Source organism: Schistocerca gregaria, chromosome 1 (genome assembly GCF_023897955.1).
Source record: "Schistocerca gregaria isolate iqSchGreg1 chromosome 1, iqSchGreg1.2, whole genome shotgun sequence".
Taxonomy (NCBI): Eukaryota; Metazoa; Arthropoda; class Insecta; order Orthoptera; family Acrididae; genus Schistocerca; species Schistocerca gregaria.
Genome location: NC_064920.1, coordinates 384763151 through 384781854, shown reverse-complemented (window position 1 = coordinate 384781854; position 18704 = coordinate 384763151). Strand labels below are relative to the sequence as shown.

At 44.2% G+C, this 18704-nt stretch overlaps 1 protein-coding gene across 1 annotated transcript in view; it reads left to right on the top strand.

The window, feature by feature from the left end:
- The first annotated feature begins 1015 nt into the window (after window positions 1-1015).
- The window catches only part of LOC126348744 (D-beta-hydroxybutyrate dehydrogenase, mitochondrial-like), a 75282-nt gene continuing 57593 nt past the window's right edge, over window positions 1016-18704 (top strand). Inside the window, exon 1 of the mRNA XM_050002381.1 lies at window positions 1016-1664. Within this exon, the coding sequence (XP_049858338.1) occupies window positions 1286-1664 (379 nt within the window). The 5' untranslated portion in view covers window positions 1016-1285. The remainder of the gene's footprint in view (window positions 1665-18704) is intronic.

The window sequence follows — 18704 nt, the reverse complement described above, 5'->3', positions numbered from 1 at the left end:
ATAAAGGGGCAGCAAACGTATTTAGCACACTAAACTATCAGTAAATGCACTTAAGATTGCGGTATGAAGTTTAATCTGAAAACTCAAAAGTTCGGCCTGGCCGCGATATGTAAACAAAATGAACTTTACGTGATTACTGTGAAAATACGCGAGTAAGACAAAAACCTTTAATGGTATGCTTGCAGAGCACTATAATTAACGTAATAAATTAGTTTAAAGTGTTAAAAAACAGTTTATTACTACTTAAATTACTTATCTTGTACAAGAAGCACCTTACAAAACCGTCAGTCGACCAATAATTCAATGTTCTTCGTCACTGTGGGATCCATACTAGACAGGATTGATAGAGGAGATAGAGAAGATCCAAAGAAGAGCAGCACGTTTCGTTACATGTGCATATAGTAAGGATGAAGGCGTTACGGAAATGGTCAGCACTCTCTGGCAGACGCTGCATGATAAACTTTTTGCCTCAGTGTGTGGCTTACTTTTAAAATTTCGGCAGCGTACGTTGCTAGAACCGTCAACCGTTAGATTGCTCCCTCACATGTATGTCTCTCGAAAAGACTGGAAAGATCAAAATAGAGAGATCCGAGTTCGCGCTGTGGCTTACCAGCAGTCGTTCTTATTGGTGACTGGAATAGGACAGGAGTGGTACAGAAAGTATGCTCCACCACACATCGTTAAGATGGCTTGAGGAGCACAGACATAAGTTACATGTAGAACGCAATATTAATAACACTGCGATTTTTACAGTTCGCTTAAATTTAAAATAATATTACGAAGCTCCATCAGTGAATGATACATGGAAAAACTTTAATGTACGGCACAATGAAACATGCTCTCTATTACGCACTTTAAAGCAATATGTAGGAGTATACGTAGGTGTAGTATCGCAATGCTTGGGAAGGGCGCATAGGTAATGGATTCCGCGGTATATACCGTCAGTGAATGTGGGAAGATGAATTCGTATTTAAATAGGGAAAGAGAGAAAGAGAGAGAGAGAGAGACAGAGAGAGAGATCACCAGAGATGAATAATTTATTAAGCGCAGAGTATACAGTTTGTTATCTAGCATAGCGACTCACATTCCTCGGCATTGTATTCGCCCTCCCCCTCATGGTCAAGGCCACAGCCGGAGGTGGTGGGTGCGAGTCAATGCGCTTGCGCGGACGTGCTCGGAATTGTTCGGCTGTGCCCGGCCCGGAACCCGACGGCGAGGCGAGGGCGGGGCGGCAGCGCGCGCGCCGTGCCTAGCGCTCCAGTAGCAGACGAGACAGCCTCCGGCGATGTGGGTCCAGTGGAAGGCGTGGACTGCGGACTGCAGCCACTTGGCGCTGGCTGCATGCTCGGCGGCGGCGGTGGTGGCGGTGGCGGCCTGCCGGCGCCTGTTCCGGGCGCGGGCGCGGGTGCGGCCCGCGGGCGGCGTCGTGGTCATCACGGGCTGCGACTCGGGCCTGGGCTTCTCCCTGGCGCTGCACGCCCAGCGGCAGGGCTTCACGGTGTTCGCGGGCGTGCTGCAGCCGCAGGGGACCGGCGCCGGCCGCCTGGCCGAGCAGCGGGGCGGCCCGCCGGTGCGCCTGCTGCCTCTCGACGTCACCGACCGGGACAGCGTGCGAGCCGCCGTCGCCGCCGTCGAGCGTGCCCTGTCTGAGGAACCCGGCCTCTGTGAGTACCCCGGCCCGAGCACGATACCACACTGTGTGCATAGAGCAGTGGTTGCCAACTTTCCTGAGACCCTTACCCCTCACAAGGGAATGAGCTCGGACACAGCCAGGTCGTTTGTGTGTAAACTAAAACGAAAAACTAATTTTGGCTCATCACCGACTTTATTTTTTTATTTTTATTATTATTATTTTTTTTTTTACCGGGCGTAAAGTTCGTGACGCTCAGTCGACTCAGAATTGACGGGATCGATAGGTAATTGAAAATTTAGCATTTTTCGTCAAATATGCGGTCCACAAACGCGTCGTTTCCTAGAAATCGAAGCTAGAAACTCTTACATACCCAAAAGATAGCCGGCCAAGCGGTTCTAGGCGCTAGTCTGGAACCGCGCGACCGCTACGGTCGCAGGTTCGAATCCTGCTTCGGGCATGGATGTGTATGATGTCCTTAGGTTAGTTAGGTTTAAGTAGTTCTAAATTCTAGGTGATTGATGACCTCAGAAGTTAAGCCCCATTGTGCTCAGAACCATTTGAGGAATATCCAAAAGATAAAAAGTTATTTAACGGGGGTAGGAGATCAAACGGGCCGACTTGGAGCAGGAGAGGCAGCACAGGACATTTTAATTTCCACTGACTATACTTTTACAAATAAATTCATAAAACTTTGTCAGCATGACCAGGAAGGATTCAGAATTCACACTCTTAGCAGTGTAACTTCGAAAATAATAACGAAATATATTTTTTTTACATGTGAAATTTCATTTTTTCACTAACTAATGGCAGCATTTGTTGCTATAGGTACACTTTCCTTCATAAGTAAGAGAGATCCTTCGATGAATTTTGCACAGCATACAAACCATACTTAAAGGTGTATGAAACGCTGGAATTTTCTAAATCTATTAAAAACTGTGTTAAAAATTGAGGTAAATAACTATAAAATTTGCGTTTTTTCTAATCATGAAGTTTAAAATATAACAGCTCATTCGTTTGTTTCATAAATTAAATAAATTCTAGAGTTTCATACACCTGTAAGTATGGTATGTATGCTGTGCATAATTCATCGAAGAATCTCTTGTGAAGAAAAGTGTACCTATAGCAACAAATGCTGCCATTAGTAAGTGAGAAAAATGATGAAATTTCACACGTAAAGAAATTTATTTTGTTATGTTTTCGATCTTCCACTGCAATGAGTGTGAATCCGGGATCCTTCCTGGGGATGCTGACAAAGTTTTATGAATTTATTTGTAAAAGTATAGACACTGGTTATTGAAATGTTCTGTGATGCCTCTCCTGCTCCAAGTCGCCCGTTTGACGTCCTACCCCCCTTTATGACAGCGCCGTTGGCGGACCGAGCAAAGGATCTGGTTGGAGAACAAATATGCGCTTACGGATTCCTTATATGTAATTATGGGAAATACTCAGTTTTCTATTATTTACCGATCCTTCAATTCTAAGTCGATTGCACGTCATGAACAATAAGGGTGGTTTTCTCAGAAACGGTGCGGTGTTGAGCCAAACTGTCTTACAGTGCGCCTTCTTAGGTCCTGCACAAGCGACCTGTCAGATATGATCCGAATGGGTTGCCCGACTCTAAGGCCATCCCCTTGTGAGTGCAGAATACACATTAGCATGTAATAACATTTTAGAATGAAAAATAATGTTCCTTGAAAACTCTCATTTTCAAAATGGCGGAAGATAAATCCTATTAAGTTTTTGTAGGTTAAAGAACGAACTGATAAGTCAGTAAGATAATTATTTCTGTTTATTTCTAGCAATCTTATTTTAGAGAATGATTAACCAGTTCTCAGTGCACAGCGAGTGCTTTCTAAAAGTTCTACTCAGAAATGAAGGCTATCTTCATTAAGCGTAGACGCTTTAAACATGTTTCCTCTGCGCCAAGCGACACTTGCTTCACACACACTCTGCACCCTAATTCAAAATCAACCAAATTAAAATGTGTGCATTATACTTAGGCCTGATGCTTGTAAGACCCTTGATTGCTGGACTCTTACTTCTGAACTGGCAGAAACAGGAAGACTTCAGGTTGCCACTAATAAAATTAATAGTAATGATAGTGTGTAGGTCCTACAGAAATGTAGTAGCCATTATATAGTTACTGTTTTTCGTGCGGTCAGTTCGTTTATCGACACCTACTATATCACTGCCCTGCAGTTCACTATTAAGTGCCTGGCAGAGGGTTATCGAACCACCTTCAAGATATTTCTTTACCGTTCCATTCTCGAAAAGCGTGCGGGAAAACGAACACTTAAACTTTTCTGTGTGAGCTCTGATTTCTCTTATTTCATAATGATTTTTTCTCCCTATATAGATCAGCACCAACAACATTTTCGCAGGAGAAAGCTGGTAATTGAAATTTTGACGAGAATATCTCGCCGCAACGAAAAACGCCTTTGTTTTAATGATTGCCATTCCAACTCGCGTATCATACCCGTGCCATTCTGTCCCCTCTTTCGCGATAGTACAAAACGAGCTGTCCTTCTTTGAACTTTTCGACGTTCTCCGTCAATCCTGTCTGATACTGATCCCATACTGCGCAGCAAAACTCCAGAAGAGGACTGACAAGCGCAGCATAGCAGTCTGTACCCCACAGCGTTATCTACGTAATCCTTACAATTTAAGTTATTGGTAATTGCAATCGCTAAGTATTTACTTGTATTACAGACTTTAGATATCTGTAAATTAGTCTGTAACCGAAATTTAATACATTCTTTTCGGAATTCGTGTGGATGACCTCACATTTTTGTGCAGTGAATAATTAAGGAATTTCTGGTCAATTGCGGGAACTGCCTATAGCTCTGAGAAAGGGTTTTCATAATATATTTAAGCATATGTGATATATGAGCCCCAGTTCTCAATTTTAATGTCATAGTTGCACGGTACAGAGTACAAAGTATGTATGTAGTGGGTGGACTATGTGAGGAAGATGATGTTCGTATTTTCGTTTCAAAAGTTGCAGCCTCCATCATATTGTCACGTGTTAATGGCAGTGGTTCAAATGGCTCTGAGCACTATGCGACTTAACTTCTGAGGTCACCAGTCGCCTAGAACTTAGAACTAATTAAACCTAACTAACCTAAGGACATCACACACATCCATGTCCGAGGCAGGATTCGAACCTGCGACCGTAGCGGCCGCTCGGTTCCAGACTGCAGCGCCTAGAACCGCACGGGCACTCCGGCCGGCCCTAATGGCAGTGCTTAAAAGTAATGTAATTATTGGTAACTTATGTAATCAGTGCTACACTATTTGGAAATTGTGATATTAGAAACGATTTTTCATAAATAATGTTCTTTAGTCATCGAAACAAAATTGAACTCTTTCCTTTTTGCTCGTCAGAAAATTACATTTTACCCTTCAGAGCGTAATTACCCCATGTTTGAAACAACTAGTATAGAGGGACCACCATTGTCTCTGACCTGCCTGTACCGGTGCATTTCAACTCATACTGCGTGTGGTTGTTGTGGATTTCCTTCCGACCGCAGTTCTCGTCCGCAGGCAGAGAAATCTAAGGATTTGTTTGAAATCTTCAGCGGTTGTCGTGATCTTCAGTCCGAAGACTGGGCTCTTGGGGCTTTTTACGCTAACACTATCCTGTGCTAGCCTCTTCATCGCCAAATAACCACTACAACCTGCATTCATTTGAACCTACTTACTTACTTCATTCATGTCTTGGTCTGCCTTTACAATTTTTGCCTCCCCCCCCCCCACTCCACAATCCCATTCCACCACCCCTCCTCCGCTCCCCCTCCCCCCCCCCCCCCCTTGTCCCCAATCCGCACACCTTCCTCCATTACCAAACTGACGAGTCATCCGTGCTTCTGCGTGTGTCCTACCGAATAATCTCTTCTTACAGTCGTCGTGAACCACCCCCCCCCCTCCCCCCCTCCAGTTCGTTTCAGTACTTCCTCACTAGTTACTCTCTCTCTAACCATTGTAAGGTCTATGTAAAACTTTTGGTTTGTCTTTAAGTAATGGTCAATAAGCTCCACATAAAACTGCCATGATTAAAGATGCCCACTTCACTAAATGAATAAACCCCAGATAGGTAACACTATTACGGGATATGACTGCCCTTCCAATATGATTAGGCACAGACACGCACGCTTAGCACCACAGATATTGTTTGACATCAGAAATAGTGTAATATAGTTAACTGAAAAATTTCCCGTCACTGAATCTAACGTTGGATCGCATACACAGCACCTAGATTACATCTAGTAGGAAAGACATATAACATAATCGTAAATTCACTTATGGCTTATGACACTTGGCTGTTTGTATGTAGTAATATATCGATCACTCTAAATGTTGTATAAAAACAGCGGAACACTGTTGGTTTAGAATTCTCGAGGGATACTTATCTTGTACAAAGTGGAAATTGGTCGTTAAAGTAATACAAATCCTTCGGAGTGGTCATCATCGAACTAGTGATTGATGTGAAGAAGCAAGATCATTTCTCTTATCATTCCTGTGCAACGCATTAGTGCTAGACCTCGCTGTTACTACCGCCACCGCCATAAAAAGTGTATTTCATTTACTGAAACTGATGAAATGAAGGACATGTAAATACAGAAATGAGATTTTGTTTTGACTTATGATTATTACATCCCAAAGCATACAAGCCTGAAAATAATAAGATTAATACTACACAAGGCACGTGTTACACACGCTACCATCATACACATGCTGTTAATGATAGGCACGGAAAACGCGAAGTGTGAAAATCCTTTTGTGAATTAAATACTGACTTGCTGAACTCGATTACGGCTAAATACCGCATGTAAACAGAACGAAAACTGGCCCATATTAATCGTAACGACGAATACCACTTCGCTATTCATTTTGATTTTGTAATCGTGGGCTATTATTTCGCCATGTCCTTATTCACAAGGTTACTATTCAAGGACAATGAAGTCTCGTACGTTAATCTGGGGAACTTAGTACTGGAGCCTGGTTATGTGACATTTGTTGGCACTGCAAGGAGTGAGGCATAAGTTGCGTAAGCGTAATAGGGCAGACCTTAGCACTCCTAAATTTTATCTCACACTAGACAAACAACGCCAGATTTCACTGGTTCATCATTTGCACTCTGTACAGCAGAGAGAACTTTCACTGCCTAAAACTGAGCTTAATAAGAAAACTGCCGAACGAACCCTCATTTACTAAAACCCTGCAAAGGTTCTGACTACAGCCTTCTACAATTGGACATATGTAGCAGCAGAATAACAATTTCGACGTAAAATGTCTTGTCAGTTTTTTATGTTCCATATCGCTCCGACAAACTTACTAACTTTCCTGGAAACTGGACAACGTCCGATAACAAATAACAGGGTCACTGCTTCCGTGAACCAAACTGACAGTGTTAGTTGAGAGAAGAACATAATTTAAAGGAGTAACAGGCTAAGAGACTAATTATTTGTTAAACAGAAGAGCGCAATCAACAGTTGACAAAAACATGTGATGGGCAAATTAAAAGTTCTACAAAAAGGATCGAATACTTAACATTACAGCAGTTACCCTTCGCAGTAAAGATGACAAAAGCAACTGCACCATGAAAAGTAATGAAGTCTGGTCGTGAAACAATGTTTGAGATCGCCTTGACGGAAACTGTATAAGCGACAACTCTTCCCTCGCTCTCTCAGTGACGCTCGCGAAGTGAGTCCACTAGTAACGCGATCTCTTGTAGACTGCAGTACAAGGTACCATTATTATAGTGCGATTTAAAGTAGTTGGCGTTTGACGGCTGGAGGTTTGGACTGCACGCCAGTGGGAGCCTGCCACTGTCGGCTCGCACGGTGTTGCGCTTCCGCTATAGAAAGCAGTGCGCAAACGCATTTCTGTGCGTTTCACAGTTTTCGGGGATACAAAACTGTAAGGGGCAATCAAAATGTTTCCATTTGAGGTCTTTGCTGCAGCCCATATGCAACGTAGCGGGACTCCGATGCGGGAATGTAAGCACTGGCCAGTAGGGAAAGGATTAGTATGACGAGGCGCATGCGTTGAACGCCGAACCGTGAACTTGGGCGACATCATTAACAAACGCGTCCAAACAGGACTAACCTGCTGTTGCTCTTTTCTTGACTATTGAAGGAGAAACACCAGTAGATATCCATCGAAAAATGTGTATGAGGCAGCATGCCTGTTGAAAACCACCGTTGTGGAATGGTGTACCGAGGGGTGCAGCTGCTCCGTAATAATCCACGTCCCCATATCGCAAAGTGAAGTGGGATGCACTCGAGCACCCGTGCTATAGCCCTTGTAATGTTATGTGAGCCTCACTGCCCTTTTTTGTAAAACTAATTTGTGCCTGATTTTATTCTGAGAAGCTCAGTAATGTATGTAAATACCGTAAATGTAAATGTGATTCAAAAAGTACTTCAAGTGAAGTAAAGCGCAGCTGGACAGCAATAAACTCTTTAGCGCGCAATCCCCGCAACAATAGCAATTGTGAATCTTTGAGTATGGACTCTAAAAAAAATGATTTATTAAAAAAAGAGGACAATCTGTGTCGTGTGGGAAGAGGACGTGTTGCTAGGCCGTCGCTCAGAACGTATTGTTGCATTTAATGAAAATTGATATTTTAGTGATAAAAGCGAGTAAAGTATGTGTAAGAGTTGCCAAACATTTATGTATACATTTTTTCTGGAAGGGAAGAACAGAAATATCTTGTTTTTGGAAACGGGTGTGAACTTCATTGTCGCCGCCGTCTATCAATCGACAGAGTTGTAAGTGTACAAAGTTCACTAAAATACAGGAAAAGAAATTCATTCTCTATAGTTTTCATTCAATACGTAACAACCTCTCATAATTCCTTAATTACGTTAATTGGGTTATGTTGTTGTACAATAGTATGGTACTGAACTCCACTGACCAATTTTGATGTAGCAGGACGTGTAGTTTGAAGGAAGTTTGTGTGTCAAGCAATCTCCTTTTCTCACGAAAAGCAGATTGCCGTTTGATCTTATTTATTTACAACAGTGGTCCCTTAGGTATGATAAGCTACGAAAACTTGGGCTCAAAGCTATCTGCAATACGGCCAAGTAACCAACAGAGTTGTACTTCAAATCTTAAAGAACAATGACTTCCTCCAAATTATAATACGTTATCAACTGGTGCAGAAGCTGATCATTTAAGGAGGCAGCAACGAAAATTCGGGTACCAGTTACGACTTAAAGTCTCAATCAAAATCAGTCTCTATCTCTCCAAATACATATATAAATACTCACACTATTAAGACAAAAGACATTTTATACCCTGATCTCTCCTCGTGCGATTGTCACGCCTTCGGACCCTTAAAAAAAGGTACTGAAGTGTCGACGATTCCCGTAGGACGAGGAGCTGCAGTCGGTAGTTATGGACTTCTAAATGCAGCAGGACACGGTGTTTTACTAAAAGAGTATCTTCATGCTGCTGCTTTTGTGGAACGAATGTCTCAATGCTCACAGTGATTTTGCCTGATTAGCATAACGATTCTCAATTGTACGGCTTTCGAACGGTAACATTTTCGTCGCTCCTTATATTTTCTGGACGGGAAAATTTCACCCGTTTTATAAAACTTAGCCATGACCCTAATTCGGATTAATAAAGGGATTTTTGATTATGACACTGTAGAGATCTACACTGTACGTGGATTTCAGATTTTTTATGTGATTTTCGTAGTAGATAGACTTGAAAGCAATTTTCCATCGGCGCAGAGAGTGGCTCACTGTTTCGGAGCCTGTACAGCACACGTCACGACAACGCCACAGTTATCGACCTGAAACATCACATGGCAACTGGTTTAAATCATACTATAGATTGTCGCAGCAGATTGGCGAGGACCTCTTTCACACGGGGGGTCACGGGCATGGATGCAGTAGCCGCTTGCTGTAGTCCAGGTCCCTCTCAATGTAGCCCAGAGAACGACTACCACCTGTGCACATATCGCGAAACTGCTCAGTTGCAAAATGCTTCCCACAACGTCCTGACCGCACTCTCCACTGGGTGCGGGGGAACCAAGCACTGCCATCTGAAGCCCAACTCACAGATGGCCAGCAGAGAGTCGAGCTGCGAGGTGAACTAGCAGCGCTCTGAAACCTCCAGATTGAAACAGTGCCGGACCGGGACTCAAGGCCGAAGCTGTGCATTTCGCGGGCAAATGCTCTTCCGACTCGAGAGGGGGACTGGTGAAAGTAAAGCTTTGAGGGAGGATCGTGAGTCATGCTTGAATAGCTCAGTCGGTAGAGCACTTTCTCGTAAAAGACAAAGGTCCCACGTCTGAGAACCGGTCGAGCACGCATCTTCGGCCGGCCGGAGTGGCCGAGCGGTTCTAGGCGCTTCAATCTGGAACCGAGCGAGCGTTACGGTCGCAGGTTCGAATTCTGCCGCGGGCATGGATGTGTGTGATGTCCTTAGATTAGTTAGGTTTAACTAGTTCTAAGTTCTAGGGGACTGATGACCTCAGCAGTTAAGTTCCATAGTGCTCAGAGCCATTTGAACCATTTGAACGTAGCTTCAATCTGCCACGAAATTTCAAATCGGCACACAATCCGTTAAACGGTGAAAATTCAATCTAGGAGCTGCACTTCCCTCACGCAGTGCTGGCACTACACCTGTGCTTACTGCTTCAGCACAGCACACCACGACGATGTCTTCGTAATGGCTCGTGTATCTTATATGCCCATAAGCTGCAAAGCTTGTTTCGAATACAATGCAGGAGTTTCGCTGGGAAGCCCTTACACGTTCTCCACAAAGTCCCGATCTGTCCCCAACCGATTTCCAAATTTTTGGAGCCCTTCAGACAAAAAGTAGACGTCTGAGTACAGTTATGGCTCCGTACGCAACGGCAAGCATTTTCCCATGAAGTCATCGACCGTCTTGTCTCACAATGGAACAGAGTTGACTTTGAAATAATAAAAAGTTTGAAACTTCCTGGCAGATTAAAACTGTGTGCCTGACCGAGACTCGAACTCGGGACCTTTGCCTTTCGCGGGCAAGTGCTCTACCATCTGAGCCACCGAAGCACGACTCACGCCCGCTACTCACAGCTTTACTTCTGCCAGTATCCGTCTCCTATCTTCCAAACTTTACAGAAGTTCTCCTGTGAACCTCCTGCAAGGTTCGCAGGAGAAATTCTGTAAAGTTTGGAAGATAGGAGACGGATACTGGCAGAAGTAAAGCTGTGAGTAGCGGGCGTGAGTCGTGCTTCGGTGGCTCAGATGGTAGAGCACTTGCCCGCGAAAGGCAAAGGTCCCGAGTTCGAGTCTCGGTCGGACACACAGTTTTAATCTGCCAGGAAGTTTCATATCAGCGCACACTCCGCGGCAGAGTGAAAATCTCATTCTGGAATTAAAAGGTTACTTCCATACATCACGATTTCATTTGACTGCCCCTTTCTGTCAGAGCAGCAAAGGACTTAGAGCAGTTGAACGGAATGGACAGTGTCTTGTAATGAGGATATAAGATGAACATCAACAAAAGGAAAACGAGGATAAAGGAATGTAGTCGAATTAAATCGGGTGATGCTGAGGATATTAGATTAGGAAATGAGACACTTAAAGAAGTAAACGAGTTTCGCTATTTGGGGAACAAAATAACTGATGATGGTCGAAGTAGAGAGGAAATAAAATGTAGACTGGCAATGGCACGTGTATAGGTTTAAGTGTCGGAAAGTCGTTTCTGAAAGTATTTGTATGGAGTGCAGCCATGTATGTAAGTTAAAGATGGACGATAAATAGTTTGGACAAGAAGAGAATAGAAGCTTTCAAAAAAATGTGGTGCTACAGAAGAATGTTGAAGATTAGATGGGTAGATCACGTAACTATTGAGGTATTGGATACAATTGGGGAGGCATCGGTTGATAGGACATGTTCTGAGGCATCATGGTATCACCAATTTAGTATTAGAGGGCAGTGTGGAGGGTAAAAATCGTAGAGGGAGACCAAGAGATTAATACACTAAGCAAATTCAGACGCATGTAGGTTGCAGTAGGTACTGGGAGGTGAAGAAGCTTGCACAGGATAGAGTAGCATGGAGAGCTGCATCAAGCCAGTCTCACGACTGAAGACTACAACAACAACGACAACAACAACACCTTATATATATATATATATATATATATCAAAGCTGTGGAGCAGAAGCAACAGAAAATATTTTGGAGCTTCATATTTATTGATCACGAGAGATTTCAGAGCTTAGCTTGATCTTCAGTGACAGCCTTGGATTTTAGCTCGTTAGTATAGATTCACAGAAAGCTACGTCACTGAAACTTCTGCGTTTCAAAATAGGATTTCCACACTATTGAATTCAACGGCTATAGGCTGCAGCAATCTGTTCTGATAATTAAACGTCGTTCGTAAGACACGTTCTTCATGTTCATTCGTTCGCGCTATTAAATATATTTCTGGAAAATTTTCACGCTATTGTGTCTACGAAATTTTGTCTGATGGAACTGCTGTAGAAGCGAGTTCAGCCGAAATATCTCTTAATGAATGTATCTCGAACTGGTGGATAAAATTTTAAAGCATTCACGGATGTCGATCACGCCCCCTTTTTCAGCTTTCTGTGCGCTAGGTTTATTTCTCCCTGTTCTTAACTGTTTTATATGCTACGTACAGACGCACACACATCTTTAACTTACGCTGAAGCGAAAAGTCATAGGAAACCTCGTAATATTGTGTCGCATCTCCTTCTGCCCGATGTGGTGTAGCAACTCGCCCTGACATGGACTTAACAAGTCGGTTGACATCGCCATGCTGCCTCTATAGCCGTCATAACTGCGAAAATCTTGCTGATATCTTCGTAGCCAAAGCATTCGCTCGACTTGTCCAGAATGTTCTTCAAATTAGTCGCGAACAACTGTGGCATGGCGCATTGTCATGGCAAAATGAAGTCAATGAATGACTGAAAATTGTCTCATATTAACCGCACACAACCATTTTTAGTCAATGGTCGGTTCAATTGGACCATAGGGCCCTGGCCATTCCGTGTAAACACAGCCCACACCATTATGGAGCCACGACCGGCATGCACTGTTCCTTGTTGACAACTTGAGTCCATGACTTAGTGGGGCCTGCGCCACGTTCAACCCTTTCCATCGGATCTTACCAACTGCAATCGGGAGTCATCTGACCAGCCTGCGGTTTTCCAGTCATCAGTCATCTAGCGTCCAACCGATGTGATCATGTGTCCAGGAGTGTCGCTGCAGACGATGTCGTGCTGTTAGCAAAGCCACTCGCGTCGCTCGTCTCGTACCGTCAAATTTCGCAGGGCTGTCCTAACGGCACGTTCGTCGTACGTCCCACATTGATTTATCTGTTTATTTCACACAGTGTTGCTTGTCTGTTAGCACTGACAACTCCATACCAACACCGCTGCTCTCGATCGTTAAGTGAAGTCCGTCGGCCCCTGCGTAGGTAATGCCTGAAATTTGATGTTCTCGGCACACTATTGACACTGTGGATCACGAATCTCGGAATACTGCATTCCCTAACGATTTCCGAAATGGAATGTCCCATGCGTCTAGCTCTAATTAACATTTCGCCTTGAAAAGTCTGTTAATTCTCGTTCTGCAGCCATAATCACGTCACAAACCGCGTCACGTGAATCACGTGAGTGCAAATATAAATGACAGGTGCGCCAGTACACTGTCCTTTTATACCCTGCGTATGCGATACCACCGCCATCTGTGTATGTGCGTATTGCTGTCTCGAGAGTTTTGTCACCGCAGTGTACTGCTTCGTCACATTTATTCTCTTTCGGTAACGCTCTTGACCTAGTTTAGCTCGCTGAGAACATAAATTCTAAAGCAGCTGTATAGATCTTACTTTCATATGATTTGGAAACACGCTTCAATAATTCGGTAGCTCACCCCCAACTCCCCGTGGTGTTTCACTTAAGCGTTTCATAAGCGCTTTATCTGAGAGACCTTTAAATTTTAATTGCTCACTTGTAGTAAGTTTTGAAGTAAAACATTTTCATCATAGATTCGTACGTTTATTGTGCAAAATTAGTCGAGAGGTGTTACCTGCACGACAGTGATGTAACACCAGGCTTTCTCCAAGTTAGTATGTACCCCTCCCCCCTCCTCTCTCTCTCTCTCTCTCTCTCTCTCTCTCTCTCTCTCTGTGTGTGTGTGTGTGTGTGTGTGTGTGTGTGTGTGTATTTGTTCACAAGCGTAATATAGTAATACAGAACAATAGTACACATACACTATGTGATCAAAACTATCCGGACAGCCCCTAAAACCTACGTTTTTCATATTAGGTGCATTGTGCTGCCACCTACTGCCAGGCACTCCATATCAGCGATCTCGGTAGTCATTAGACATCGTGAGAGAGCAGAATGGGCCGCTCCGCGAAACTCACGGACTTCGAACGGGGTCAGGTGATTGGGTGGGACTTGTGTCATACGTCTGTACGCGAGATTTCCACACTCCCAAACATCCCTAGGTCCACTTTTGCCGACGTGATAGTGAAGTGGAAACGTTAAGGGCCACGTACAGCACAAAAGCATACACGCCGACCTCGTCTATTGACTGAAAAAGACCGCCGATAGTTGAAGAGGGTCGTAATTTGTAACAGGTAGACATCTATCCAGACTATCACACAGGAATTCCAAACTGCAGTTGGATGCACTGCAAGATAGGCTGGAGGTGACAGAACTTGGATTTCATGGTCGAGCGGCTGCTCATAAGCCACACATCACGCAGGTAAATGCCAAACGACGCCTCGCTTGGTATAAGAAGCGTACACATTGGACGATTGAACAGTGGAAAAACGTTGTGTGGAGTGGCGAATCACGGTACACAATGCGGCGATCCGATGGCAGGGCGTGGGTATGGCGAATGCCCAGTGAACGTCATCTGCCAGCATGTGTATTGGCAACAGTGAAATTCGAAGGCGGTGGTGTTATGGTGTGGTCGTGTTTTTCATGGATGGGTCTTGCATCTCTCGTTGTTTTGCGTGGAACTATTACAGCACACTCCTACATTGATGTTTTAAGCACCTTCTTGCTACCCAGTATTGAAGAGTAATTTGGGGATGGTGATTGCAACTTGTAAGACGATCTAGCACCTGTTCATAATGCACGGCCTGTGGTTACACGACAAAAATATCCTTGTAATGGATTGGCCTGCACAGAGTCCTGAACTGAATCGTATAGAACACCTTTGGGATGTTTTGGAACGCCGACTTCGCGCCAGGCCTCGCCGACCGACATCAATACCTCTCCTCAGTGCAGCACTCGGTGAAGAACGGGCTGCCATTCCCCAAGAAACCTTCCAGCATCTGAGTGAACGTATACTTCCTACAGTGGAAGCTGTGATCAAGGCTAGGGGTGGGCCTATACCATACTGAATTCCAGCATTACCGATGAAGCGCGCCACGAACTTGTAAGTCATTTTCAGCCAGGTCCGGATACTTTTGATCACATAGTGCATTTAATGTTGCTGAATGTAAGAATGTTCTCACTATTATGTTTCCATATGTGTACATGGACAACATGCGTTAATGTCTAAAACTGAATTACTTTATTAGTCCTAAAATTAGCTCGTTCCGCATACTTACGGCATGTAATTCAAATAGACCATTAAGTTAGGAACTAGAGCTGCAAACCAGTCATCGAAATCTGTAACTGCATTCCGAAAGCCACGCAACGGTGTTGCAAAGACTGGCAACTTGCTTCAAACCTTAGAAGTGTGAAACTGTGCGCTTCGCAAAACGAAAGGAAACATGGTATCGTATGCTTACTACTGCTTCACAGATGTGATCAATCATCTGATACAAATACATGGGTGGAAAAGTGGAGGGATATGAAATGGAATGATCACATAGTCTCAGTCGTAGGTTAGGGAGGCGCCGGACTGCGGTTCATTGGTAGGATACTACGGAAATGCAATCAGTCTACAAAGATCATCATATGCAAAACACTCGTGGAACCCATCCTAGAATATTGCCGAAGTGTGTACCAAAGAAGACTAACACGTGATATTGAGCAGATACAAAGAAGGGTAGCACGAATGATGACAGGTCTCTTTGGCTGATAGAAGAGTGTCATGAAGATGCTGAAAGAATTGAACTGGCAGAGGTTTAAGGGCAGGCGCAGGCTATCCCTTGAAAGCCTACTTAGAAAGGTTCTAGAACTAGCTTTAAATGATGAATCTAGGAACACACTACAAACACCAACATACTACTCCCATAGCGATCGCGAAGACACTGTTAGACTAATTACAGCTCTCACAGAGGCGTGTAAGCAGTCATTCTTCTCACACTCCATACGTGAATGGAACGAGAGAAAAACCAATAACCGGTACAATGGTCTGCAGAGCGTAGGTGTAGATGCAAACGTAGATGTTCTTCTGTCGTTTTGTCCCTTTTCCGTTCCGTTGGTGGTTGATGAGTGGAAAGAATGGCTGTCGGAAAACCTCCGTATGCACTCTAGTGAATGCCATCTGATGGCACTATTCGCACTTGACACGGTAAGGAAAGTATATAAGAAGGGAAGAGACGGCAAGAGCCCCAAAAGGGGAAACCCGGGTAGACTGGCGTGGTCCACGAAGCTCTTCCGTTCGTAACGTTTCGTCCAGAACTGCGCTGTACATCGTCAGTGACGTTGCTCCTCCGTTGAGTCTTGCCGACTGACGGGTCGGACGTCTGACAGCAACATATAAGTGTTAGAGTGAGGTACAGAATTAATGAATTGTTTCGAATTTATATGAAATTAAGATCTGTACAGAAGACCTTACATTCCGAAAGGTTCACAGCAGCAACGTCATCCAGTCGTGAAAGCCTTCATTCTACCATCAAAGGGTAGAATGGTGTGGTCTGGAACCCGGGAAAGAGCATCACTAAAAGGCGGGAATCTATGGAAAATGGGCGAAGAACTGCGAAACTAAGAGTAGGTGGCAAGGTGTTGGACGTCCAGGGGCCGCACCGTGGTTTTCGGAGACCTTCCCTCTCTGTAAAAAGGGATAGGCGGCGACCTGTGCCAGATCTGGCGACAGAGTACAGCGCCTCTACCGGCACAGTTCAGAGCACAACGTTCAGCGCTTACTGTTGAACTTCGGGCTCCGCAGCAGACGACATTTATGTGCTCCAGCGTTGAACCAAGACGTTTTAGTCAAGATTCCTGTGGGTATGGGATCATCGAGAGTATAGGCTGTGGATCCAAGGAAACTTGTCACTTGGTCGGATGAATCGTGGTTTTTGAAAACCAATGTACACTCCGTATGCCTACCGGGTGGAGTCATTCCAGACGTGGAACAGGTCCTCCCGGATGCTATGAAGAGCACAGGGTGCAGTCAACTGCAGGTGGTTGCTCACATCGGTACCAATGACGTGTGTCACTTTGGATCAGAAGAGATTCTCTCTGGTTTCGAGCGGCTAACAGAAGTGATAAAGGCTCCTAGTCTTGTTTGCAAGATGAAAGCAGAGCTGACCATTTGCAGCATAGGCGACAGGACCGATTGCGGACCTCTGCTACAGAGCCGAGTGGAGGGTCTGAATCAGAGGCTCAGACGGATCTACGTCCGTGTAGGCTGCAGATTATTCGACATGCGCCAAAGGATGGTTGGGTTTCGGGTTCCGCTGAATAGGTGTCCACTATACGCAGGAGGCACCTACACGGGTAGCAGGGCTGTGTGGCGTGGACTGGGCGGCTTTTTAGGTTAGAGGGTCTCGGGAAAACACAAGAAAGGCTTCTGTCAGAAAGGGTGCAGGCTGAACACAGGATGAAAGTAGCTACAGGAACCATTGGTATAACAGTTGTAAATTGTAACTATGTTGGAAAGTACCAGAGCTCCAAGCGCTAATAGAAAGAACTGATGCTCAAATCCTTATAGGCACTGAAAGCTGTTTAAAGCCAGGTATAAACTCAGCCGAAATTTTTGCGAAGAACCTAACGGTGTTCCGAAAGGATATGCTAAACACGGTTGGAGGTGGTATGTTTATTGCTGTTAGAAGTGCTTATCTTGTCGCGAAATCGAAGTACTGGGTGATCAAAAAGCCAGTATAAATTTGAAAACTGAGTATATCACGGAATAATGTAGATAGAGAGGTACAAATTGACACACATGCTTGGAATGACATGGGGTTTTATTAGAACCAAAAAAATACAAACGTTCAAAAACTGTCAGACAGATGGCGTTTCATCTGATCAGAATAGCAATAATTAGCATAACAAAGTAAGACAAAGCAAATATGATTTTCTTTACAGGAAATGCTCAATATGTCCACCATCATTCCTCAACAATAACTGTACTCGAGGAGTAATGTTGTGAACAGCACAGTAAAGCATGTCCGGAGTTATGGTGAGGCATTGGCGTCAGATGTTGTCTTTCAGCATCCCTAGAGATGTCGGTCGATCACGATTCACTTGCGACTTCAGGCAACCCCAAAGCCAATAATCGCACGGACTGAGGTCTGGGGACCTGGGAGGCCAAGCGTGACGTAAGTGGCGGCTGAGCACACGATCATCACCAAGCGACGCGCGCAAGAGATCTTTCATGCGTCTAGCAATACTTTGTTTTTTTTTTTGTTCTAATAAAACCCCCTATAATTCCAGGCATGTGTGTCAATTTTTACCGCTCTATCTACATTATTACGTGGTTTATTAAGTTTTCAAATTTATACTGACTTTTTGATCACCCGTTAGATAGCTACTGTGAGTTAGTATGGGCAGAGGTCATTGTTGGCAACCGGAATAAAATAATAATTGCATCCTTTTACCGACCTCCCAAACCAGATGATACAGTTGCTGAAAGGTTCAAAGGAAACTTGTTTGATTTCAAACACGTACCCGACTCATACGATTATAATTGGTGGTGACTTCAATTTACCCTCGATATGTTGGGGAAAATACAGGTTTAATTCCGGAAGTACGCATGAAACATCATCCGAAATTGTGCTAAACGCATTCTCTGAAAAGTATTTTGAGCAGTTAGTTCATGAACCCACGCGAATAGCAAACGGTTATGAAAACACATTTGACCTCATAGGAACAAATAATCTTTAGCTAATAACGAGCATCAAAACGGATACAGGGATTA